The following is a 26,382-nucleotide window of genomic DNA, read 5'->3' as shown; positions in this document are numbered from 1 at the left end:
GGAACTGAAAGAGCATGCGTGCGAAGGAGATTGTAAAATGAGGCAGGGTAAAATATGTTTGACACGTCAGTCAAAAATCTGAGTTGGCAAATTTTGCTCATAAGGAAAGGGATGAGATAGATGCGTCACATTGCGCGCTTCTGAATTACTATATTATAATAGATAATAGATATCACTATGGTCTGTGGTGGTGGACGTTGACCTTCTTCTACAAGACTTGGTGATGGAAGAAACAGAAAGGTTCAAAGTGGGAGAGATGAGAACACAACGGAAAACACAATTTTTGGGTATGTGATCAGCGACATATATGACTTGGAGATTCTTGGGTTGGGGTGTTCATCTTCGCTTCTGAATTGGATGTTTGGGCCGTCAGAGATTTGGGGGAAAAGTGTGGCGCCGCCGCTGCTGTTAGGCACAACTTCAAGAGCGCTTTGGGAGATGCCGCAATTTGCAACTGCATGGGGTTTGGAGGCATGGGTGAGTCGTCGCCGTGCCCACTGGTGTGAGAATGGTACAGTGTATTCGACGGAACTGAAAGAGCATGCGTGCGAAGGAGATTGTAAAATGAGGCAGGGTAAAATATGTTTGACACGTCAGTCAAAAATCTGAGTTGGCAAATTTTGCTCATAAGGAAAGGGATGAGATGGATGCGTCACATTGCGCGCTTCTGAATTACTATATTATAATAGATTAGTGAATAATTCACACTAGCCCCATTGCTATGCCGATGGTGTCAAGATTTAGTATCAACAAAGTTGGACCAGGAAAATATAGCCTAATTTTGTCTCATTATATTTCTAGTGACCACTTGCTAGCATTATCTATCTTTCTCTTCATCTAAATGATTATTAAATACGTGTGTGGACATCATTTTCATGCATATGTATATTTTCACACAATCGGATATACTTGAGATTTCCTCTGCATTCTTTTTATACACTTGACCTGCAGAAAATTGGAAAACTATTCGATCATCGTCCAATTATTTTTAAAATAGTTTGATCATATCCTGAATCTGCCCATAGACTAGTCTAGAATCCAATCCTTTCACATAAAAAAAATCAGCTTAGTGACACTCTTACATAGTACAAACTTTGTACTATGTAAGATTCTAGTCTCTCAATAATTTTCTTTAGTAAATTTTCTCTCAATTGCTATTATTTTACTTCAAACTAATAAATTCTTACTTTCAATAAAAAAAAACTTGTACAAGTTGAACCAGTTCAATTGCTGTGGACGTTTTTCTCATTAAAATTAACTAATTGAGAAATTAATTTTCAACTGAAAAATAAAAAATTTCCAAATTGACCCCTTTTAAAAAATTTATCTTATTTTTTATGAAATTCTTTAAAATTTCACTAATTTTTTAACTTTTAAAATTGAAGCATATATCTAATCTATCATAATCTCCAAAATATTTAGAAAATAAAATAAATATTAATTTAATAATTTTATGGAGATGGAATTTGAGAGATGACCAAATTTGTGCAACTTCTTTTTAACGAAAATTTGTTTAACTTTTTTTTGGTGCAAAGGAAAGAAAAAAAACAAAACAAATAATCAAGGGGACCAAAAATGTTACTAAATTATTTCAAAATTTTATCAAAGAAAGTAAGTTTTTTTTGGTTACCAAGGAAAGTAAGTTTAAACAAAACATAACAAGTGGATAAATTAAACAAGCATCGACATTATAGTACTTTTAAACAAACTATAAAGTTCCTGGAGCCATGTATGTACCAAAACTACCAATGTCATCCAGAAGTGGGTAAACTAAGACTATGTTATTTTTAATAAATTATTTTTGTCCTACATGTATTATTCAATTAAAATTAGTCACTTTTTAACTTTTTTTTATGGTACGCTTTTTAATTGAAATGCTATGCACTTATTGTTCTGCAAAGTACTGTTATCACTCATATCAGTTCCTCTATGCAGGGGCTTAGTCTATGACCTATATAAAGGCATAACGCCATTAGGCACACATACACTCATCACAATTGCTTAAACACTCACAACTCACAAGCAAATGAAGACTCTAAGTATTACATGCTTACTTCTCATCTTTATTGCCTTTAATCCTTCTAATGCAAAACAAACACAACCCATTTCTGATATCCTCAACATTGACCATGTTCTACACAAAATTTATCAGTGGCAAAGTGGATTCCAAGAGTCTAAGGTCCTTATTTCAGGCCCTTTGGTGCTGGCTGGAGTCCTCTGCTGCATAGCTTCCTCTATATCTAGTGCTGGTGGAATAGGAGGTGGTGGGCTTTTTATACCCATACTAACTATTGTGGCAGGCTTAGACCTCAAAACAGCTTCAAGTATCTCAGCTTTCATGGTCACAGGAGGATCAATTGCAAACGTTGCATGCAATATGTGCTCCACAAGTTCAAAATTTGGTGGGAAGTCATTGATTGACTATGACATAGCACTTTTATCAGAACCATGCATGTTGTTAGGAGTGAGTATTGGAGTTATCTGTAACCTTGTACTTCCAGAATGGTTGATCACAGTACTTTTTGCTTGTTTTCTTGGTTGGTCTACCTCAAAAACTTGCAAACGTGGGTTGGTGTGTTGGAACATTGAATCAGAAGAGATGAGGCAAAATGGACTTAAGGAACATGAGAAAGGGCTGCTAGATAATGATGGGTCAAAAAGTATTGAAGTACCTCTTCTAGATCCTCATGAAAGCTGCAAATTGAGGATCCCTTGGAGGAAATTGGGGATCTTACTTTTGGTCTGGTTATGTTTCTTCTCCATCTATCTTATTCGCGGCAATGGATATGAACAGGTGATGTTGCTTTGTTTCTTCCTCATGGTTAAGCAGTCAGAGTACATGTTATTGTTATAAAATTCTATGCAAATTAGACTGTTTTACAAAGCAGTGCTGATATTAAGGTAGTTAACTAGCAGCATGTTTCGATCAGCTTATTTTTCTTAAAAACAATTTTGACATCAAGACTCAGAGAAGTTTCTTTCCAAAATTGATTTTGGCATTAAAATAAATTGTATAAAGATGTCCACATATGTTTTAAGTGGTTATTTGGTTTCTATTGTAAAAATGCTGGCTCTATCTCAAACTTCCATTTTCAAAGCTTGGGAAAAAAGTAGTGGTAACTTGTGAGTTGTGACAATGAAAGTGGTTTAATTAATAGTATATTGCATAAGGCAGCTTGGTCTTGTATTGTTGTACTTTTCTATCTCTTTTCTTCTACTTTGATTCCTATGTATCCTAAAATCTGAGTAGATATCAATATTTTATTTCTAGTTGTCCCTAACATGTTCAAGCTATGCAGGCAATGATTCCAATGGAGCCATGTGGTGTGGGATACTGGATTCTCTCATCAGTTCAAATACCTCTTGCTGTGGTTTTCACTGCTTGGATGGTATTTAGAAAAGAAAGTCAACAAGACCTAACTCTTCTACCAGAGATTCATAGACCCCTTAGATTGAAAAGTATTTTAGTAAACTTCAGTGTTACTTCAGATCAGCTTGTTTTTCCATCGATGGCACTACTGGCTGGGACATTGGGTGGTGTATTTGGAATTGGAGGTGGAATGCTGATAAGTCCAATTCTTCTTCAGGTTGGAATAGCTCCTGAGGTAACAGCAGCTACATGTTCCTTCATGGTTTTCTTCTCTTCTACCATGTCAGCGTTGCAATATCTGTTGTTGGGAATGGAACATGTAGAGACTGCACTCATCTTGGCCATAATGTGTTTTGTTGCATCACTTCTTGGGTTAATAGTAGTACAGAAAGTAATTAGAAAGTATGGAAGGGCCTCTATAATAGATTTCTCAGTTAGTTTGGTCATGTCTTTAAGTACTCTACTAATGACTAGCTTTGGAGTCATAAAAGCTTGGGGAGACTACAAATCAGGGAAATACATGGGATTCAAACTACCTTGTTGAAACAGTTTTGTTAGCTAAGTTTCCAATTATGTGATAATCCTTCATTTAGCTCGCATATAGTCATCAATATCATGTATAGTCATGCTCTAAGTAAAACCTTTGACCATCCATGCTTGCCTCATGAGCAAGAATATGTAAAAACATCAGTAAAATTATATGAATAAAAAGAGGCAAAGATTTTGGATCTTTTTTCTGACCAAACTAAATGGGTAAATTCTAGAGCAAATTAGAGAGGTTATCAAAAAGTTGTCCTACAGTCAATAGTTGTTTTCATATCAAGGTTTCTTTTACACTTGGCAAATGTAAAAGCAATAGTACAAAAGTAAAAGATTCAATTTGGCTGAACATATAGCCAAAAGCTGAGTAGTTACCGAAAAATTGCTCCAGCAGTCAATAGGAGTGCTTTAAACTCAAGGTTTTTTAATACATCTGGTAAATTTAAAAGCTATAGCACAAAAATAAAAGAAAATTTCTCCATTATACAAAAATACAGAACCTTTGCCAACTTATGCAACTGGGGGCCGGAGTACATGATCCTGAGAGGTATCAACAGCAGCAGATGGTAAAAATTGCCACATTGAAACTCCTGGATAGCCTATAATAGGCATCAGCTTGCTACCAACAACGTGTCGAGGGGCAGGAAATGCAGTTGGGAGGGTGGAGTGGTGGGGTAGGAAGCTAGGTTGTGAACTTATGGCTTTAAGCTTCTGCTCAATGATATCTTTCTCTGCTCTTAATTGCTGCTTCTCATCACGAAGCTCATTTTTCTCGGCCTATAAAGAAAAAATTCATGTAGCATAAAAAAGTATGATTAAAGGTAAGGTTCAGCCTCATGCATAATTAAAATGTGTATACCAAGTACCATGCTCACCTTCAATTCATTGATTTTCCCCTGTAGATTCTCTGTGGACTCTCTTAGCTTCTGAGCATCCTCTCGTAACTGACTCACTACTCGAACGGCATCACTCAATATACCCATCTTGTCCATTTTGGAAGGCCTTCCAGGGTCTAGGATAGAACTTAGTTCTAAAAATCTATAAAACAATGTTTAGAACAAGTCTTATGAGATTAGGAAAAAAAATTATAACAAGAAAAGTTGGATGCAAAGAGGATGAAAGAATAAGATATGCCTGTCATTTAGCTGATCCCTTCGCATTTTCTCTCTGCATGCTTTGGAACCAGATAGGTTGCAGGATCCTGACCTTGAGCTGTAAAGAAACAGAGAAGATACAAGTTTAGAAACATAGAGGGGACTCTCATAAAAAAAGGATGGATAAATCAATGGTTCACCCTCTTAGAGTCTTAGTTTAGAGGAGACAAATTTTCAAATTAAAATGAAAAAGTGGTAACCAGAGCTTAATATAAAATTTTCAATTTGAAGATATCTGAGACATCAAGTATGCATAACAATAGAATAGTTTACCGTTTTCTCGAGCCACTTTCCTTGAAAGCATCTGAATTTCCATAGGTGTCATCTAGTTCCACACTGGAAAATATAAAAACCATTGTGCTTTGGGTAAACAAAATGATAGAACATAAAATAATTCACAGAAAATACAAAGTCCAGTATGTCCACATTATGTATTATGACACAGCATGAGTTGTGAGTATAATGCAGTGATGCAAGCAAAGGTGAACATGTGCAATTTTGAAAGGACCATGAGGGTAACCTGCCTGAGAGTGGGAGGAGAAGAAGAGGGCCATGAGAAATTGGGAGGGTCAAGCTCTAAATAACCACCATAATCCAACATCCAATTGCAGTTGTCCATCTCTGGCGAAGAGGGTGTGAAGCTAAGAATGTGGTGTTGTTGTTGTAGATATGAATATATGGTGATGATGAATGATTGAGTGAACTAGAAAATCTGAAAATGTAACAACATGGTGGGCGTGTCATGTGTGGGAACTGAGGAATTTGGTACCATACGACAGACTCTCAATGGAACACCAATACCTATCACTTCCCACCACAAAACTCACATTGCACTTCCACCTTCTCTTTTTGGTTTGGTTAAACCCCATTCCCACAAGGTTTTTTTTTCTAAAAAAGTTTCGGTGGATTCAGTTCCGGTCACTACCATGAATTAGAGCATTTCTCTGAAACCATAGGTCGCTTACAAAGGTAATTACATATCGTCCATCAACACAACTTTCACATCGACATCAGGAATAAAACACACAACCGAGGAAAAGTAATTTGTCCTTACCAACTAAGCCAACATGTATTCCACAACATTTATGAGAGAGGTTAAATTATCCCCTAAAGAAACCAACTAACTGACTGCTAACCGAAACTAACTTCTAGTTTCAACAAACTTCTTTATTTTTATGATCTAATAAGTTACATCAGCATGTGATTGAGGTCTAATTTGAAGAATGAAAATACTTATTAGAAGTGTGGCTGTGAAAGTATAGTTTGAGTGCCAGATTATTATTAAGTTTAAAAACTTATTTAACAACATCATAATATTAAAAGATAGACTTCGTGAATAACTCTCAAGTGACACATGTTCGAGTCAGGTCTAGCCTCAACATGACATGGATGTTTCCAAATTGCAGCAGACATGCTTTTCTCCTTCCGGCTAAACTGAAACTCTATTTGGTGTAAAACTGGGACAGAGAAACTCTCTATATATCAACCACCATAAGGAGACACTTCAAAGCTGTTTAAATAAAACATAGAAGAACAAATATAGTTGATTTGTCATTCAAATGATTTATCTATTTATAATCACAACCGTATAATTTTTTTCAATTTTTCATCTTATAACTTAGAGAGGTTACTCATCGTGGTTAGTGTGAAGAGCTTATTCACCCACTACTTGATTTTGTAAGCAATTAATTCATCAACAAACACAAACTGAAACAGGCGCAGAGAATTTGTCTATGGTTGTATGTTTTTTTTTCTTTTACTAGAAAAATAACCAATACACAAACAGCAGGACACAGTCCTTTAATTTACAATTTCCAGGGGAAGAGCAACATAACCAAACTGTATAACATACAAGTTGTGGTTAAATTAAAAACTGAAAACAGTGACCACTAAAGAACTTGGAAATTACACTTGATGATCTGATAGATATTCCACAACATACAACATCACAAAAGACTTTTGACCCGGATGCCAGGACCACACTTCTATTATGCATATGCTTAACTATGCTATTGATGCATGAGTGGAGTGAACAAACCCATCAATCCTTTTCTTTATCTCTTCTGGATTCGCACCAACCAGCTTCTCCAGTGGAGCACCATCCTTCAGGAACACAAATGTTGGCATTGCCTTTATTTCCAGCCTCGTGGCGACGTCCTTACCCCAAAAAAAGAATCACAACACATTAGATTGCCATCATCAAGTAGTATCAAACCATTAGAAAAAATCACCCAAATTTAACTTTTTTCTTTCAGTGCTTAATGAAAAAACTCTTACTAAGAGAAGAAGGATGGGACAGTTTTATCATCAATGGGTATCCAAGCAAAATTTCCCAAGGAAACATGTTAGCTACAAATTTCATGAGTTATGATATGTTAACCACCAACAATAACACCCCTCAATACACCCAATTTTTCTTTCTATCACTATCTCTCTATCACATATTCACATCTATCACTTATCTCTCTTCCCTTCCTTTCTCTCTCGTTGTTATTAGGGTGCCTAGATGCCCAATGGTGTCTACCAAAACTTTTCCAAATTTCATTGCAAATAATCATTCTTATAAGTTACCAAAGGACTAATAATTTACCAATAAGAGTACTTCGGGTGTGTTCCTTTACTAGAGCAATATTAGGGTTCACCAATGGAAAGGCTTTTACATAAACAAGGAGGATAGGATTTTATGGCAGTGTGCAATTTTTGCAGTTCTTTGATATGTGAAGCTGGAAAGGAATACTCATAAATACAACTCATGCTGAGATCAGAAGATACAGTAGACAGATCACAGATTGATGATGATGTGTTTAAAGCAGGTGTGCATGCATTTACCAAAATGTGGATCATCTAAAAAGCATTTAAGAAAAGGCACAAAAGCACATGGTTCAAAAATCAAAAGAGAAGGGGAGATTACCTTGACTTCATCAACATCAACATTGAGAAACAGAAAATCTGGATAACTTGAAGCCATATCTTCAAAAAAGGGATTCATAGCCACTGATGGCATGCACCATGAAGCACTGAAGTGAACAACAATCTACAATCCATCCCACAAAATACAAAAGCTGTAAGCATATATCCACTATTCTATCCGCAATGAAGAACAACAAGACAACCTCAAACTCAAATCAAATCAAAAACAAAAAAAAAAGGATTTTGAAAACAAGGCCTAATACCCTTTTGCAGATTCAGAACAAGGGTATGAAAGAATTTAAAGATCAAACATCACAAAAATCCTAGGTTTTGCATGAATGGTTGACATACAGGGCAATTCTGATTAGAGGCTTGGTTGACATAGAATTCCCATGATTGCAAAGAATCAATGACCACCACCCTGGACTTGTGTTCTGTTGATTCCATTCTCTACTCCTTGGTGAATTCACTCTGGTCTTAGTATAGTAGATAGCTTCAGCTGACGTTTGAGTGTTGAACTGGATCAATAAATAGGGTTGTTTTAGATAAGAACAGACAAGTGTTTAATAATAATGTGCTTTCATTGGATTAGGATTTAGTAAGTCCCACTTGCTTGTTGCTACTTGCTAGGTGCTACAACTTGATCTAAAAGTCAAGTTAATAATCATTAAATTCAAAATCTGCTATTTTGAAAATGAAGTTACTAATGCAATAACATAATGAAAATTAATTAACTTTTTATTTAGAGTTTAATGGATATGCACTGTCAGTGTAAAACTGTTTTACACTGACAACCAATCACAACATGCCATATAAGTGAAATAATATCTTTCATCTTAAATTTTAATTAAAACAAGAATATATTTGCTGATGTGGCGGAATTCAATTGGGCGACTGTGTAAACAAAGTGTGTATACCCATTAAATTCTTTTATTTATATGCAGGTTTAAGATTAATTACTCATCAAAAAGATAAAATAAAAGAAAAAGCATTGGGGTATCTAGAAATTTTCGTTAATAATTCATCCATTATCCACCGTCCATCTATGGGCCTTAGGAATCAATGGGCGCCCACTGAGAAACCAATGCGGAAGAATTTTTTTTGTTTATTTTTTAAAGAATTGGAACAATATACATTTATTAAATTAAAGTGTTGTTAATTTTTTCAATAATATCCTATCCTTATTTATTTGTATCTCTCACCTAACTATTATTCCTATGCCAATAAAAGTGTACGTCGTTGGTCATTAACAATCAACTAATATTATTAATAAAAATATTCAAATCAAACTAGTTTCTTTACAGCACATAAGGAAGGATCCTTAACTTGATTACTGTTAACCTTGTTTGTTCCTTTTCCGGAAAAAAAACCTCGTTTGTTATTGCAATGAGTTGTATACTAAAAATTATCAACAATGGGAATACGCAGTCTGATGTGCCGTTAATTTTGAAATGGTAAACTTTCTCTGCCTAGTCACTATTTTGCGCACAGAAACCTTAATGCAACATATATCAACATATATATTAGATTATTAGTAGTACTTAAAGAATCAGTAATATTTTCTAATGATCCATAATCAAGTTTGTAAGGAGTTGTTGATGACCCAAATATAATGTGACATCCATCTCATTAAGTTGCAAAAATCAATCAAATGATGTAGTTTTACACAGAAATTACAATCATTGAAGCTCCAATTAACTGAACACTATGAAGTCACAGTTAAATGATACAAACCATCAGCAGCACCACGGAGGCTAAAGACAGGCCTCTACAACCAATTTATACAACTCACTTCTCTAAAGGTTAACTACATTTATAAAGAACAAAAATAACATCTCTCTTATCCCTGCTAAAGCAGTAACAGTTATATTGGTTATGAATTATGATCAAGGTGACCAAAGTCCAAGCAGGCCTCTCTTTTAGCCATAGCTCAAACGAGAATCAAAGGACCGTGTGGATGTTTGACGCCGTGGAATGCCAATCTCGCAGGCATTGACTCTGGCAGCAAAACGAAGAGAGCAAAGTGACTCTCCAGCTGAAGATGGATCAGGTGAGATGTTCACAAACATCAGAGTTTTTGAATCCCCACCGAGGCATGGCTGCCATGAATAGAACAGAAGTAAATTACTAGATTGGTTGGAGTAACTGAAGTATATATCAATTGTCATGCAAATTCTGCACTGAGTTCTTGTGTCATAAAACAATACAAAATGCAAAAGGAAGAAAAGAAAGTAGAGTATAATAGAAAATAGCAATCCTTCAACTAAGTTTCAGTCACCACTCACCAGTCACCACCAATGCAGTGTTAAAGAAAGCAAAAGGAATAAATATTGAGGAATGCAAATATTCATAGCAAAGCATACCTGCAGAAGGTATGTCAGTTTTGAATTCCTAAAGGGCACATGCTCCTCTTTCTTTGCCAAAGCAAATATGACATCACTCAAAGAGGAGAGACTTTTGTTGATTGCCTGACATACACAAGTATGGCAAAAATTTGTTACTAGTTTATTACTGAGACATAGGGCTCAAGTCTACAATAATGAATCAAAAAGACACCTGAGTTTCCTTCAACCGGTCCCCAGTTGCTCCACTTCTTGAAAGTCTTTCACTTCCAGCCAGATCAATTAGGTTTAACACTCCTTGCACTTGTTGTTCAGTTTTCTACAAACGAGAGAATTACATCAAGAAACAGAGCCAAGATAGAAGCCAAAGTACAAATGTATGGGAAAGTCAGTACCTCATTATACCCACATATGCGCAAAGTGAACACAAAGTGACTTCGTGAAGATTGTTCATTCATTTGTGTTCTTCCTACTGACCTGTTAAACATAAGGGGCACAATGTCTCTGTTAGAAAATCTAAAGCCAGAAAAACGTAGACCAAGAACACAAGCATATTATGTCTTATAGGTTCAGGGTAAGGGCCAACGTTTTAAATGTTTGTTTTCCCGTTTCACTTTTAATTATGAAAATACCAGGTTATTTTCCCTTTATATCCAGATTTCAAATAATTGAGTAGGGAATAATGAAGTAAACTGTGAAACTTCACTTTACCTGCTTTGCGCAGCCTGTTGCAAGAGGGAGGAAATCTCACTTGCACTGGAAACATCCACAATATTGAGGTCTGAAACATGTGTGTTTCCACTGGCATCGTGTTTAATAGTGTACTGCTTTCCAAGAACACCATTTTCTGTTCGTGCTTGATCACTTGACCGATTTGGTGATAACAAATCCCTAATGGTCTCATTATATATTTCAAGTATTGAAGCCTGCAAATATGTTAGGAAATTTTTCAATGCTTGCCACTCATGTAATCTCATTTAAAAAATCGTAAAAGCATATTAACCTGCATTTTGTACTTCCATCCCTGATCTTTCAAGGACTGACTAATATGGAAAATCTGTTCTAGAGAACGTGGTATCAGTCCTTTCAGCTCAAAGGCATCAGGTCTGCCCATCATTGTGTAGGTTTTGCCTGAACCTGTCTGTCCATAAGCAAAGATACATACCTGCCACAATAGACCATGAAACCTTTGTTACCCAAGACAATAGGCATTAGTTTATATAGTCTTAGACTTGTAGCCAAAAGAATACACATACATATAAAAAAACAAGGAAATAAGAGAAATAAAAGCCCCAGGTAAGAATTGTCTATAAATGCATACTCCATTCCACCTCCACGCTGTATTCCATAGAGGAAAAAGGAGTTCTTTTCTAAGAACAAACCCAACCTTAGGAGTTTCTTTTAGTCACAGAAACCCCAAGTACTGTGCCAGGCTTCATATAAATTAGAAACACATTTTAGATAACAAATATAAGCTCAACTTCCAGTAGCTTGCAAGTGTTTCTTTGAAAAATAAGGCCAGAGTAGCCAGAATCTACAGATTACAGAAACTGAAATAACAACCAGCGGACCACAGGAGAAAGATAAAAGAAACCAAAGCAATCTAAGATTAATTCCCATAATAAAGTACAAATCCAACAATGAAACAGACTGCACTTTAAAGAAACAACAGAAGAAAAAAAACTATTATGATACTGAAATTGCTTCATGATTTAGTAAAATTAAGTCCATGAACTGTTTTAAAAAAATCAACTTGTAACCATCAAGGTTGCTTCAGGATTTAGTAAAATTAAGTCCATGAATTTGTTTTAAAAAAATCACCTTGTAACCATCAAGGGCACTTTGAACCAGCTGCGATATCTCAGTGAAAACATCTCGTTGAGAAGCCTCGTGATTGAACACCTTGTCAAATTGAAAAGGATACTTCTGCCCTGTTTATTTTTAAAGGATCAAATTGTTATAATTGCACAATTACATAAACTATAAGAAATTTATTAGAAATGGTGGCGCAAGATGACAAAGAAGCATGTACCGCTTTGTACCAATTCAATGCCCCGACCGAGACCTTCTGTTGACGTGGGGTAAGAAATAACCATGTCTGTTCCATGACCATCATCTGGTAGCAGAGGTCGGACACGGCAGAACACACGAATATTTCCTTTTAGTTCCTACAAGAAGAAATTGACATATACTATTAACCTATGCCAAAAAATATGATGAGGAGGGGGAATTTATTTTATGAAGTAACTTCTTTTCACCAACAAACACTTACCAGGATAGTGTTGTGTAGTTTTTTTCTTAAATTCTCCCCTTCAATTATTTGGCATTCTTTTTCTGCCAGTCGCTCTTGTAGTTCATTTATAATTCTTTTTTGATCTTCAAACACTGTTCTTGTTTCTGAAACAGATAAATCAGCCATCTAGCAAAAGCAAAATAAAAGTTAGTTTTAGCTGTGGTAATCAGACGCGGGATTAAATAGCTACTATAAAGAGGGGGGGAAATAAATCATACCATTCAAAATAACAATTTATTCCCTATTAAATGAATTTGGATCCTCTTCTGTGTTCCAATAATTGGACATGGTCTTGTTTGAGACTAGCATACTTAAACTTTATCATGCAAGGACTCACCATAATTGATTATTTGGTTATAGAGTCAAATAGTTATATCGCAATTCGCAAAAAAAGTTTATCTTCTAACAAAATCATATTCAATTGTTCAAAAACAGAGGAAACTAAAATAAAACAAAGGGAATTATTAATTTAAATGATGTTATGAAAATCATCCAAGGAAATTAGTATTTAAAGTTAAAAAACACACACACAGACACAACCAACTTACCTTTAACTTCTCCCTTTCAGCAATCAACTGCTGCTGCAGCATATTCATTTGCTCCCTTTGAGAAGTACATGTCTCCTATAAATAAAGGAATAAAGCCATTGTCATATAAATCTAATGAACAGAGCAGTGCAAATTCAATCACTAAAAGGATGCACAACATACCTCAAGAGCATTAGTTTTAGAAGTCAAGGTATCCAATTGAGCACAAGATTTCCCTGTATATTCTTTATATTTTGCTAATTCTCCAGTTAAAGAATGTACTTGTCCCTTTTGACGATCACGATCATCTCTAATTTGCTTTAATTCTTCTCTAAGGCATTTGAGTTCATTTGCTAAAATATCTTTCTGCTTTGTAGCCTCATCTTGTGAAGCCTGGGAAGAAAAATAGGGAGATGGAACCAAACAACACAAAAAGAAAACTGTTAAGATTCTAAAAGCGATAAAATGGAAGTCAATATTAATAAGCACAGTGAACAAATCTCCAAGTCCAAATTATTTGCATTTCACTGCTCTTCATAGGAAGGTTATATATGGCATGTTAAAAATTGCATAAGTTGAAATTCAGGTTCTTGCATGAAGAAGGAGTTCAGTGCAATTAATCTATTATCACTCCATGACCAAGCCAAAACCTTCTAACTTGTTCACAGGCATTTCACACTTGAAATATTTCAAAATCATCAATGGATAAAATTAAGAATTAAATCTCTAAGGCGACATTAACAAAACATCGTGAAAAAGAAAACTCATCAGCATTAATCAAATAAATATAATACTAAAAAAACTTACCTTAAGAGATGACAACTGCTCCTGCAATGCCTTATTGTGCCCTCTTACATTGCTAAGGTTCTCAACAATAGTTGATTTTTCTGTTTCTAGTCGTTTATGTGCCTCATTAGTTGTTTCAAGATCTGACTGAAGGCGACTATTGTACTGTTGCAGACTCATATTATACTCTTGTGATCGCTTGTACAGGTCCTCATTTGAAATAGCCTGCAAAAATGAACAATTTCAATATGACAAGAGTAATTAAGTGAGGCAATAAGCAGGAATAAACCAACTGAAAAACCTTAACAATAATATGAGGGCAATAACTCTTGCCGGAATTGGGGGCTTCAATATTTTTAACTGGTAACTATAAATTATTTTCCGATAGCATTACCTTCTTCTCAGCAGCTGATTTCTCAACCCGAACTTTCTCAAGCTCAGTGGAAAGAGAAGCTTGCATCTGCTCAGCTACACTTCTGGCATCCTTTTCTTTTCTATAACAGTCAATAGCTTCCTGGTTGCCAAACCACAAGAAATGAGTCACCAGGCATATGAAATGAGTATCACTTAGTATGTCCAATCACAATGATGCAGCAAAAAAAACCTTACCAATTTATCTCGTTCTTCCTTTGTAATTCTCTCTTCTAAAGAGGAAATTGTCATCCTCAAATTAGATATAACCTCATTCAGCTCTCTCATCTTCATTTTCATCTCATTTTCTGAGAAAACACAAAGGGGTAAACATTGAGTAAATGCTATTATCACACGAATTTTCGAAATTACAACCAGAGACTTGACAATTATTTTGAAGCTCTAATGATGGCATGATACAACATAATAAAACTATCTAATGCTTTCAAATAGAAAAACAAAACTTAAAATTGTCTAGCAGAACCTAGGATGCACGAGTACGGGTACGGTACCGGATACGGGTACGGTACCGGATACGGGTACGGTACCGGGTACGGGTGCAGCATTTTTTAAAAAATTATGGGTACGGGTGCGTTAGTATATATATATATATATATATATATATATATATATAATTATTATATTTTCAACATATTAGGAGAAAATCTGTACAATAAAATCTTAAAATTCACATTGTTCTAAAAAATAACAAAGCAAATGGAAGAAATTGAGATTTTTACATGATGCAAGAAAGAAAACTCAAAATTGAGTAACTTAAATTGACTAATAGATTGATGCAAATTGAAGATATTAGTAGAGTATATAGGCTTTTATGTGTAATAGAAGTAGAGATACAAAAAAGTACCCAAATGATACCAAAAAACTACCCAATCAAATTTCGGTATAGATTATGTATGCATTTTTAAGTACCCATGAAGTACCCAAGAGTACAAGTACCGGGTACGGGTACGTTGACCAAACTGGAGTACCCGTGCATCATAGAGCAGAACAAACTTCAAATTCCTATAAGCACACCTGACCTATGAAGGTGATTTCGTTTTACTAGTACTGAAGTGTCAAAAAATAAGCACAGAAGTCTCACCAGCGTCAATGCATTTCTTCTGAGCAGATTCTAGATCACTCTGAAGCTTTTCTTTCTCTTGGATATACCCTTCTTCAACTCTCTTAAACCACCGAACACAAAGCTTAAGCCGCTTAATCAGATCCCCCATCTGCTCTATCTTCTTCTGCAAAATCAACCCCAAATTAAGCTTCAAAATCAACATCATTAACGATTAAATTCAGAATGACCCAAGTGAGACAGAGACAAACACACCTTACTATCGAAGGGATTCCCCTTCTTCATCTTCTCATTCAACAACGCTTCAACCTCCTCTTTAGTAAAATCAACAGTACTGCATTCGGATCCCTCAACACTTCCAGCATCACTGGCTTCTGCCTTGTTGTTGACCGCACCAAACGGAGCCCTACCTCGTCCCTGACGCTCCATTTTGTCAGTTCCTATAATCCTTCGTCGCTTGTCAGATTGAAGTTCTTCAGCACCACCTCCCTTTTTCTGCATCCAAAAATCAAACAAGTTCAATCGAATTGAGCAAAATCTGAACAGTTGAGAAGCAAGAGTGAGAGAAATTGAGAGATGGCTTACATTGGAAGGGCTACGCGGAGGTCTGTTCTGGTTCCGGGAAGCCATGATCGGCTTCGGAGAATGAGAATCGGAGTTTGATTGATCGGAAATGGAGGATGATGTTAGGGTTTGCAGAGAGAGAGAGCGTTGTTGTGAAATTTGAATTTCGAAATGGCGGTTCAAAAATTATGCGCTCTTCCCAATCTCGTATTCACAAACCGGTTCGGTAGTAGGGCCTTTGTTTTTTTTTATTAAACTGAATTTTGGAGTTAACGGTCTTGTTTTTTCTTAAAAAAAATCATCAAACCTCGGTGGTTTAGGGTTATTAGTTTAATTAGTTTATTCTACAAATTTAAAAATCATATTCATTATATTAGAATTTGGCAACTTGCATTATAAGGTTAAGTGCGAAAGCAAGCAGCTTAAGATCTTTGTTAATTTTCAATTGGGTTTAATTGAAAACTAAATATGCATTGCTAACACTCAAATTTCATATTTTCACTTTTTTATCTATATAACTAGTTGTCACTCAAGTTGCAAAATGGGTGGAGGAACCCAAATTATCAAAATGATTGCAGTGAGTTTGGCTTCCTTGAACAATGTATTTATCTCATGAGGTTAAGAAAATGAGAGGCTTGAGAAAAAAGAATATTCTTTCTCCTTAACTGTTTTCACAAGTGTATGGAAAGTTTGAGCTCAACTACAGTTGTTGCCTATTTAAATGTTAAAAAATGGTTGGAGGCTTTATCATCTATTGATTTTGGATTATGTTTTTTTGGCAAAGAATAACCAAGTGAGACAACTTAGGAATCCCTTGGAAATTTTTTGCAAGACCGAAGAGCTTAATGAGAAGGTCTGGCCGAGAAAGTTTGGTGTGAATTATGATTTGAGGTTTCGAATGCTCGTAATAGTAAATGTGTATAAAGTGTTGTTTGAGGGAGGGTATTTCATCGTCATTGGCTTGTGTGTTTGCTAACTTCATTCGGTATGCTCTCCATATGAGTTGTCCGAGATTATAAAGTGTGGTTAGCTGACAACTTCATTATAGGAAATTTGTAGTTGTGAACTTTGAAGAAGTGTTGTATACAATCTAGGTCCTTATGGATTTGTTGGTTGCATTCGCATTTCACATGGAAAGTGGATTGTTAGGCAATCTGCGGGTACACTTGTTAGCTTTTTCGCAAGGTTTGTCTATTGCTTAAGATACGAGGCATAGCCATGTTATTTGCCAAACTGACTCTCTAGATGCTATGATGCTTATTAGCGTAAAGTTTTCTCAACGTCACAAGTATGCTATGTTGGTCACTAATATAAAAGATTTCATCGCAAGTCAATGAAGTGTTATGGCTATCCATACTTTGCAAGGGGGTTATGCTTGTAGGATTTTATAGCCAAAGACGAAGCTCATCAAAATCAATTTTTAATTAATTCAGGTCCCCTTACGCGCTTAGGTTTACCGCTTCAAAAAGAAGCTTCCGAGATCTCATTTCAGATGAAGTAATTTTCTCTTTCTTTCACCTTCCTATAAAAAATAGTTTTTCTTATACTAAAATTTTGTTTTTATATATGTATAATACTTTATTAAAAAATCTAAAAGACAAATTTCTCTAAAAAAAAAATTATCTCATAATATGGGAATTAAGATTCTATTAGGCTTAATTGCATTTTTGGTCCCCCAACTATTGCCTCCCTGCGAAAATCGTCCCCAAACTTCAAAATTAGCAAAACACATCCTCTAACTATACATGTCGTTGCACTTTTGGTCCGCTGTTTGCCTTTCGTGAGAAAACTAACGTGAGAAGCTGATGTGGCTCCCTCACGCGTGTCTCACGTGACTTTTCTTAGAGAGCTTGATGACTGGACAAGTCACCTGCTTCTCACGTGACTCTAAAAGGGTTCCTGTAACACCCTCTAAACCCCGCATAATAATATATCATAAATCAGAGTAAAATGCATAACACAGAGGGTGTCACACTTATTCTCCAGAAACATAAATCAAAACACCTGTCATGCTCATAATAAATATATAAATTTTCCAACTTTAATGTCGCAACATCATATGCATAGCACAGCGGATTTATTTCAACTCCAAAATTTAACATAAAGAGAGTTCATAGGTAACTCTTAACATCAAGGTACAAAACTAAACGTTTCCCGGTGTTACATAACAGAGCATGACTCCCCTAACTAAACCGTAAATGAAAGACTAGCTCCTCCAACTAACCCTCGCGAGAAGCTCCACTATCTTCGGTACCTGAGCGATGTCGCATAGAACATCATTCCAACAGAAGGGTGAGAACTCATATCATATGGATAAGCATAATAATAAATAATGTAAAAGCTTATCTATGCTCCACATAAGTTACTCACATTCAATAACAAATAATAAATTATGTAATTTTAACATAATTAATCAAGTTCACAGTTATGGCAAATACTCCATAAATTATAGCTCAATTAGAACATATATAATAGTCTCTAATTACCACCACATCAAATCTCTCCAAAAATATCACCATAACACATATGACTTAAGTGAGACCCGTGCAAATGCCTTTGGTACCAAAGTTGTTATCCTTAGCGGTATCACCGCGTCCACTCCAGACAGATAACCACCAATAAAGCCCTCGCTCTAGGCTTCAAAACCACTCCAGTTTTGGGACAAGTCACTAGCCTCCACGAGAACTAGCAAACATTGCCTCTTGACAACTATGCAGTGTATTGTGCAAAACTCAACTAACATATGCATATTCAGACCATCTCCAAGTCCTAATTATTTTAGCATATTCATCACCAGTTGCACAAAACACATATTACATGTTATCAATTATACAACTTGCAATCACAACAACTTAGCATCTCAAACATAACATCAATTCAGAAACAACATCATATAATGATTATTAAAAATAGATGTAAATTAAATATAATTCATATATAACAGGTTCTGCAACTATTTCCTAAAGACTGGATTTCTCTCTAAATTTTCCCAAAAACTCGCGACATGCTCATGCTCGCCATCTCGCGACATCTCACTGCACAACTCGCCATGCGCGCGCACCACACATCTAATGAACTATTAAACAAATGTAAATTATCAAATATACTCAGAAAAATCTAATTTTTTTATCATGGTTCCGTATACACGTTTTGTAAACCTCTATAAATTTTCAAGTCACAATTCAAAGTACAAAAATCAGGAAAAATCGTACACTAACCGCAGTTCGTAAGGAACTAGACAGCTTAACCTATACTCACTAAAATACACATAACTCGAGCTACAGACGTCGGAATGACATGAAACCAGTGGCAAAAGTTTCGTAACAGAAAAACCTACAACTTTTATCAAGACTACTTCTTCAAATTCGGCCATTAACATAGCACGAAAAAGGGTACAAGAGAACGTAAATTTCTGCGCATCATGCAAGCCTATCATCTACCCCCAAAATCATCTAAAAGCCAAACCCTAACTATTTCAATTTGGGAATTTTTGCATCCTAGGGTTCCTAAATCATGCTTTCTATCATTATCCACTATCATACCAATCCATAAAACATGAATTCAAACCCTTACCTCTTGAAGATCAAATTCTAGGTTTTTCTTCTCTTTTCTTCCCTTCTCTCTTTCACGCTTCTTTTCTTCTCCTCTGCTAACTTCTCCAATTCTCAAATTCTGATTTCTCTCTTTCTAATTCACTCATATCCCTTAAATAGGCATACTAATGGGACCCACTCTCAATTACTCACACAAAAACCTAACAACCTTATTTATCTAAATCTTATACTATATCACATAAGATTTAAATTATATCACAAATATCACTCATATATAATTTAAATAATTTACTCACTCCATATATCACATAATCACTTAATTATCTAATAAAATCACATAATTCATCAAATACCATATAGCATAATAATAATTAAGATAAAATAATAAATAACCTAATATCGAAAAGTGGGGTGTTACAGTTCCATGGTGAAGAAGAGGATGGAGGAGGGAGATGACCGTTGGAGCCTTTTAGAGTCACGTGAGAAGCATGTGACTTGTCCAGTCATCAAGCTCTCTGAAGAAAGTCACGTGAGACACGCGTGAGGGAGCCACATCAGATTCTCACGTTAGTTTTCTCACGGAAGGTAAACGATAGACCAAAAGTGCAACTGCATGTATAGTTGGAGGACATTTTTTGCTAATTTTAAAGTTTGAGGACGATTTTCGCAGGAAGACAATAGTTGGGGGACCAAAAGTGCAATTAAGCCATTCTATTACTATTATGCCTCTTTGTTTGTGCCTATATATTGTGTTCGGTGAGGTTAGTCTTCACCACTCTCTCACTCCCTGTTGCTGTCGCTTCTGCTCCAAAACCCTAATCCCAAATCACCATGGCACAGAAGCAGAAGCGCCCTTCTCCTCTCGAAGATCCACCCACCGCGTCTTCCTCCTCCGAATCAGAGGAGGAAGATGACCAACCTCTCTCTCAAGTAAAACACGCAGCAGCAGAAGAAGAAGAACTTTCCTCAGAAGAAGAAGGTTCCTCTGAGGAGGAGGAGGAGGATGAAACCACCGCTCCAGCCCCTCCGGCAGCCACAACCTCCCACACCAAACCTCCTCAACCCGAACCCGAATCCGATTCCGCCACCCAATCCGATTCTGAGTCCGACACCGACTCCGACCAGGCCCCCTCCGCATCCGCTCCCACTCCTAACCCTAAAGTCAAACCCCTCGCCACCAAGCCCATGGACCAGACCCAGACCCACAAGCCCAAGGCTCAACCCTCCCCGGCTCCGGCCAAATCGGCAGCCAAGCGCGCCGCCGAGAGCAATGCCAACGCCGGAGACTCCAAACGGGCTAAGAAGAAGGCAGTTGACTCGGCCCCCGCCGCCGCCGCTGGTTCCGATGAGGAGATGGAGGAGGACGGGAAGAAGTCCGGGAACGACTCCAAGAAGCAGTTTACGAGATTGTGGTCCGATGAGGATGAGATCGCCATTCTCAAGGGGCTTGCTGATTTCATTTCGAAAACTGGGAATGACCCGTTGAAGTACCCTGATGCTTTTTACGATTTCGTTATCAGGTCGCTTCAAGCTGATGCTACCCGCACTCAGGTGAAGGATAAGGTTCGAAGGCTGAAGAAGAAGTTTCAGACCCTTGCAGGCAAAGGGAAGAATGGAGAGACCCCCAAATTCCCCAAAGTCCATGATCAGAAAACTTTTGAATTGGCCAAGAAGGTATGGGGAAGTGGAGCCAATGAAGCAGCAGCCGCGGAAGAGAAGCCGAAGGCTAATGGCAAACCTGCAAAGAGTCCCAAGAAGGAAGCCACTAGTAGCAGCAAGAATGTGGCTTCTTCTGCAAAGAAAGCGAAAGGCGAAGCTAGACAGGAACCACCACCACCGGAATCCGACATGCAAGTGGTGATTGTGAAGGAATCTGCTGGAAAGGTGGTGGACACTGATCTGAAGGCTGATACAAGTGTGCTTTTGAGTGAAATGTTTCGTTACGGTGTGACTGGGCTGAATGAGGATGTGGTGAAGAAGGGATTGGAGTTAATTGGAGCATCAAAGAGGGCCGAGTTGGATGGAAGGTGGAAGAAGATACAGGTTGCGGAGCTGGAGCTGTTTGCTAAGCGTGCTCAACTGATTGACGAGCAGACTAGGTTGATTTTGGAGGCGTTCAAGTCATCAAAGAATTAGGATTGTGTGTGGTATAGCTTTTTATATGCTCTGTAATTTATTTGTGGCTATCGGATAGTCTTTAGATTGAGCTGTTTAATTTTTGGCAGTATGAAAATGTTCTGGTTGTTTACATGGTCTTGGTTTATATATGGTGTCTGAGCATCTTTGGTTGAATACTTCTTGGGTTGTTTTAACCCTTATGATTTTGCAAGTAATCATGGATTTCTATTAGATAATTTGATCTTTCTGTTGCTGATATGTCAATATGGCTTGAATTGTATTGATGTTAAACTAAAGTGGTTCCTTTTTCTTGTAATGATCATGATATTAGTTTTTGAAGTCATGTTGACCTGCTTGTTTATTTTCTCTCAACTATGTTGATGTTCATTGTCGTTGAGGAGTATATTAGTTTGAACTTTGAAGGATTCATATTTAGGTGGCATCCTTGTGTGCCTTTGACTGTTAAATTCCTCAATCCTGGCCAAGGAAAATTCTCATGTGAGAATGCTTTTACCAATGAAAGTTGCCAGTGTGGTATGTATGTTTGTAATCAGCCTTTGACTGTTAAATTCCTCAATCCTGGCCTAGGAAAATTCTCATGTGAGAATGCTTCTACCAATGAAAGTTGCTAGTGTGGTATGTATTTTTGTAATCAGCCTTTGTCTGTCAAATTCCTCAATCCTGGCTAAGGAAAACTCTCATGTTAGAATGCTTCTACCAATGAAAGTTGCTAGTGTGGTATGTATGTTTGTAATCAGCCTTTGTCTGTCAAATTCCTCAATCCTGGCTAAGGAAAACTCTCATGTTAGAATGCTTCTACCAATGAAAGTTGCTAGTGTGGAGTGTTTTATGATAGGAACTCAAGGTTAGGGGTTAGTTAGTTAGTTATACTTAGTGAGTTAGTTAGAATGTTGTTGAGGCATGTAGCCTATAAATAACAGACATTTGAGAGTTAGGGGTATCTTTGTATTCAGTTAGGAATTGGGTTTAGAGAGAGAAGTGGTTCTCTTTCTAGGGTTAGAGAGGGTGTTTGGTATCTCTCTCATGTATCTTTCCCCCAATCCCCAATTGGGAATTAGGGTTCTATCAATAAACTCTTGCTAATTTTCTGGTTTCTATCATTATCAGGCCCCATCAGATTATAAAGAGAAAGTGGTGTTTATTGATCTTCATGATTGTGGCAGTAATTACTTATTCTTTCTTGATCAACTGTTCTACTAGGTAAACAACTGGTACACTATATTGAAACATAAGACCAGGTTTATTTAACCATCAGTGTATATATTTCTTTGTCAGTGTACCCTTTGTTTGTAACCTAAAATAGCAGATATTGTTTATGACCATAGAACTTATTGTTGTTGTTGAGTTGACTATAGCCTCACATCATATGGCATGCGCTCCTACTATCAATTTGGATCAGAACTAACGGGTTCAAGCATTGGTTGCCATGGTTTGATAATATTTATAATCACTCTTGTGGTTGCCATGGTTTGATATTTTAGAATCACTCTTGTCGATCTATTGTCTAAGTTTGTTTTACGGCTATACCTATCGCTCTCAAGACTTTGGTGGGTGGAAAGTTGATCCCCACCAAGCAAAGCAATGAGATTTAGTTTGACTAAGCAGCAAATTGGGAAAGTACTTTAGAAATTGATCACCGATAATTTGTGAGCAAGTTTTGTTTGATTTGGTGAGGAAATATCTTTTGAAAATTCAGATTTATCAGCTGCCTCAAATCCTGTGGGTAGGATAGGAGATTTAGTCAAGTTTTAAGACCATGGACGTTGTCCTTTGTCACATGTTTAAACAAGTGTGTTTAGGCAATGTTCACACAAGAAATTGTGAAATATTCGGTCATTCATCATGTGAATAACTTTTATTTTATAAATAAACCAGTACAGCATGACTTCATCCTACTGAACATACAATACAATTCACCTCCAGAATTTCAGGTTGACAACTCAAACTTTGACACAAGAATACCGTCATTATCTGCATACAGCCATTCTCCTTCATGAATCAATGCACCTGCAACATAAACAGGGACATGCTTTTCTCCAGTGCCCTTTTTCCCGGATTTGAGAGGATAAGAAGCCAAAGCTCTCACGCCAAAGTCACATTCATTGATCTCATCCACATCTCTAACACACCCATTCACCACAACCCCAGCCCAACCCATACTCTGTGCCAACCGCACCATATTCCCTCCCATCAATGCACACCTCATGCTTCCTCCTCCATCAATAACCAGAACTCTTCCTTCTCCTTTCATCTCAAGAACCTCCCTAACCAAAACATTGTCTTCTAACACCTTCACCGTCACAACGGGGCCCGAGAATGCCCGGGTCTGACCATAACTCTGGAACACTGGATGCAGTATCCTCACATCACCGTTCACTAAAGATGCTGCATTTGAGTCACAAATATCTGCAGTTGGTAGAGCAGCCATGTTACCTTCCTGCAGCTACATGAACAGACCTCAAATTCGTGAAAAACAGTGGAATCAAAGAGTTATTTCAAAATCAATCAGGCTTACTTTGGAGTTGACCATGAAAAACAACAGGAAGAAACCAATAGCAATTGCTACCATACATTGAGAAGTCATGGTTTTAGAAGGAAAAACTTGATTTGGATTGCTATTGATAGAGTTTGGTTGGAAGAAAAGGGTGTGGTTGTCCAAAAACGATGTGGGACTCCATTTGATTTGAAGATAAGATGACCCATTTGTTTGGCATGGTAGCAACATGTTAAATTGAAGGCTTAAAACACAGTATTCAGGTTGAAACACAAACAACTACACTTGCTTTAATGGATTTAAAAAACTAAATATGATGATTGATCAGCTACTCAAAATTTGTGGAAGCAATATCGTTGATGCTTACCTGGAGACAGAGAGAGGAGAATTGAGTTTCTGTGGGAAAGTATCTTCAAGTTCAACCCGGCACCGAATGAATTGCGTTGAGGAATGAGATTGGTACTTGGGGCTCCGTTTGCTTTTATAGAAGAGAAATATGGATAGAGACATAGTGGAGTTAATTCAGAGGAGAAAAAACAAGAGTAATTATGAGGATAAATATCCAAACTTGCGGTAAATTTATTTTAATGTAATCTTAACCTATTTAGTCAAATAAGTACTTTTCCTCCTGTAACCAATTTTTTTTTGTCAAATAAGCATTATATTGATATTGATGAACAATTATTTAAATATAAAAACCAATAATGGGCTTTCATTGCCATTTTGGGTCTTTTGAACTTGATGATCACATTTGCCACATGATTGAGCCCTAATTGTTACTTTTGCTTGGTTGTGGTCTTGTGGTATTTTAATCATTTTTTGAATAAGCAGCCCAAATGCGGATTTCGCGCAGAGAGAAGGTGGCTGTTAGGGTGCAAGTGCATCCTAGGTCTTGCACCATACAAGGGCAAAAATTACCTACAATGGTGGGTTTAGTGACCTGTTGATAAATAAAATAAAAAATCAAGATTACAAAAATACCCTTTTACATTTTACATTCTCCCATTACATTACCTCTCCCTTCTGTCTCTCTCTTGTCCCTTCAATATCGTGATCTAGATTTGGTTTTGGGAGTAGATTCTGCCCATCTTCAATCAATCAAAAAATTTAAGTATCTAATTATAATTTTTCCACAATCTTCTTTCTCACAACACGATTCAGCATATATAAAATAAAAGTAATCAGACTCCACAATCTGTTATAATAAATAATGACCCCACATATTCATAGATGAAGATCAATATGATCAATGCCTAAAATGCAAAAACCGGGAGCGATTAGAATTAAAGAATGAGATGGGTTTGGGAGGAATGGCTATGAGAAGAACATGGAGATCAAGGTTCTTCCACCTTGGGTTAGCGTCTCAGAGAAATACCAGAGTTTGGGTCGAAAGTGAGATGGGTTTGGGAGGAAAGTGAGGAAGAAGAGTAAGCGACAAACACAAAACCCAGATCTGCATTCGAATCCCTGAAACCAAGATCTGCCTGAAAACCCATATCGACGTTCGAATCTTTAAAACCCAGATCAACGTTAGAATCCCTGAGCCCCTAATGAGGATGATGAATCTCGCGATGACGGCAGAGACAAGGAGACTGCCAATGGTCCAGACAAAGATACTGGTCATCATCACTGAAAATCTCTCTCTATTCTCTCTGTTCAAGATTCTTCACACAAGTGGTCAGTTCTTAGTTTTGATCAGATTAGTCAATGCTTCAAAGGAAAAATGGTGGGATCTGATTTTTGCATTTTGCTTGCTGAGATTATGATGGATCTATTGCAACATTTATGGGTTTTCTCTCTCCTCAACCCATAAAGGGGGAGAGGTTGAAGAGGGGAGAGTGGAGAAAAAGGGGGAAAGGCAAAGAGATGATTTTACAGTGGTTTTTCGGACCACAGCGTCGGAGCTCTGCAACCGCCGCCGCCGCGGTGGCACAACGGTGGAAGGTTGGTCGGGGGCGGTGGCCTGGTGACTGAGCGGCATCACACAAGGGAGAAGGAGGAGGAAGGAGAGTGAAGGAGACCTAGGACATTAATGTCAAATTGAAAAATATTATAATTAATTACAAAAGTAAAATTACTGGATTAGTAGGTTACAAGTTTGGCATCTTTAGAGGATATTCCATTTCTGTGGCTATAAACACCTCTTGCACCGGTGCAAGACCTACTGAGTATTGCACCTTATAAACCCTAACAGCCACCCAGAGAGAACCGTTGAAA

The 26,382-nt window shown here is 37.0% G+C and overlaps 6 protein-coding genes across 7 annotated transcripts; 2 read left to right on the top strand and 4 right to left on the bottom strand.

Moving 5' to 3' along the window:
* The first annotated feature begins 1,912 nt into the window (after nt 1-1,912).
* LOC130722645 (sulfite exporter TauE/SafE family protein 5-like) lies at nt 1,913-4,100 on the top strand. The gene is made up of 2 exons (XM_057573452.1): nt 1,913-2,794; nt 3,300-4,100. Exons 1-2 carry the CDS (start codon nt 2,027-2,029, stop codon nt 3,912-3,914), a joined length of 1,383 nt encoding a protein of 460 aa, XP_057429435.1. The 5' UTR covers nt 1,913-2,026; the 3' UTR covers nt 3,915-4,100.
* Nucleotides 4,101-4,109: 9 nt separating this feature from the next.
* Nucleotides 4,110-6,654, bottom strand: LOC130722646 (transcription factor ILR3-like). The gene is made up of 5 exons (XM_057573453.1): nt 5,589-6,654; nt 5,338-5,400; nt 5,045-5,122; nt 4,786-4,948; nt 4,110-4,687 (listed from the first exon to the last, which is right to left on the bottom strand). Exons 1-5 carry the CDS (start codon nt 5,681-5,683, stop codon nt 4,421-4,423), a joined length of 666 nt encoding a protein of 221 aa, XP_057429436.1. The 5' UTR covers nt 5,684-6,654; the 3' UTR covers nt 4,110-4,420.
* Nucleotides 6,655-6,790: 136 nt separating this feature from the next.
* LOC130722647 (thioredoxin-like protein CXXS1) lies at nt 6,791-8,519 on the bottom strand. The gene is made up of 3 exons (XM_057573454.1): nt 8,326-8,519; nt 7,976-8,098; nt 6,791-7,221 (listed from the first exon to the last, which is right to left on the bottom strand). Exons 1-3 carry the CDS (start codon nt 8,419-8,421, stop codon nt 7,069-7,071), a joined length of 372 nt encoding a protein of 123 aa, XP_057429437.1. The 5' UTR covers nt 8,422-8,519; the 3' UTR covers nt 6,791-7,068.
* A 1,047-nt stretch (nt 8,520-9,566) lies between these two features.
* LOC130725849 (kinesin-like protein KIN-14C) lies at nt 9,567-16,184 on the bottom strand. The gene is made up of 17 exons (XM_057577040.1): nt 16,000-16,184; nt 15,670-15,909; nt 15,436-15,580; nt 14,532-14,641; nt 14,317-14,436; nt 13,944-14,147; nt 13,320-13,529; nt 13,158-13,232; nt 12,589-12,735; nt 12,349-12,484; nt 12,138-12,247; nt 11,320-11,481; nt 11,028-11,242; nt 10,712-10,793; nt 10,531-10,635; nt 10,338-10,442; nt 9,567-10,073 (listed from the first exon to the last, which is right to left on the bottom strand). Exons 1-17 carry the CDS (start codon nt 16,042-16,044, stop codon nt 9,894-9,896), a joined length of 2,391 nt encoding a protein of 796 aa, XP_057433023.1. The 5' UTR covers nt 16,045-16,184; the 3' UTR covers nt 9,567-9,893.
* Nucleotides 16,185-20,295: 4,111 nt separating this feature from the next.
* Nucleotides 20,296-21,886, top strand: LOC130722390 (GLABROUS1 enhancer-binding protein-like). The gene has a single exon (XM_057573095.1). It carries the CDS (start codon nt 20,364-20,366, stop codon nt 21,666-21,668), a length of 1,305 nt encoding a protein of 434 aa, XP_057429078.1. The 5' UTR covers nt 20,296-20,363; the 3' UTR covers nt 21,669-21,886.
* A 1,603-nt stretch (nt 21,887-23,489) lies between these two features.
* Nucleotides 23,490-24,693, bottom strand: LOC130722391 (putative 4-hydroxy-4-methyl-2-oxoglutarate aldolase 3). 2 transcript variants are annotated; one of them, XM_057573096.1, is made up of 2 exons: nt 24,533-24,693; nt 23,490-24,114 (listed from the first exon to the last, which is right to left on the bottom strand). In XM_057573096.1, exon 2 carries the CDS (start codon nt 24,097-24,099, stop codon nt 23,599-23,601), a length of 501 nt encoding a protein of 166 aa, XP_057429079.1. In that variant the 5' UTR covers nt 24,100-24,114; nt 24,533-24,693; the 3' UTR covers nt 23,490-23,598. The 2 variants fall into 2 exon arrangements, with proteins under 2 accessions (XP_057429079.1, XP_057429080.1); XM_057573097.1 differs by having other exon boundaries at nt 23,490-24,108; nt 24,533-24,657.
* Nucleotides 24,694-26,382: the final 1,689 nt, after the last annotated feature.

The sequence above is a fragment of the Lotus japonicus genome, chromosome 6, assembly GCF_012489685.1.
Source record: "Lotus japonicus ecotype B-129 chromosome 6, LjGifu_v1.2".
NCBI lineage: Eukaryota > Viridiplantae > Streptophyta > Magnoliopsida > Fabales > Fabaceae > Lotus > Lotus japonicus.
This window is presented reverse-complemented; position numbering and strand designations above follow the sequence as displayed.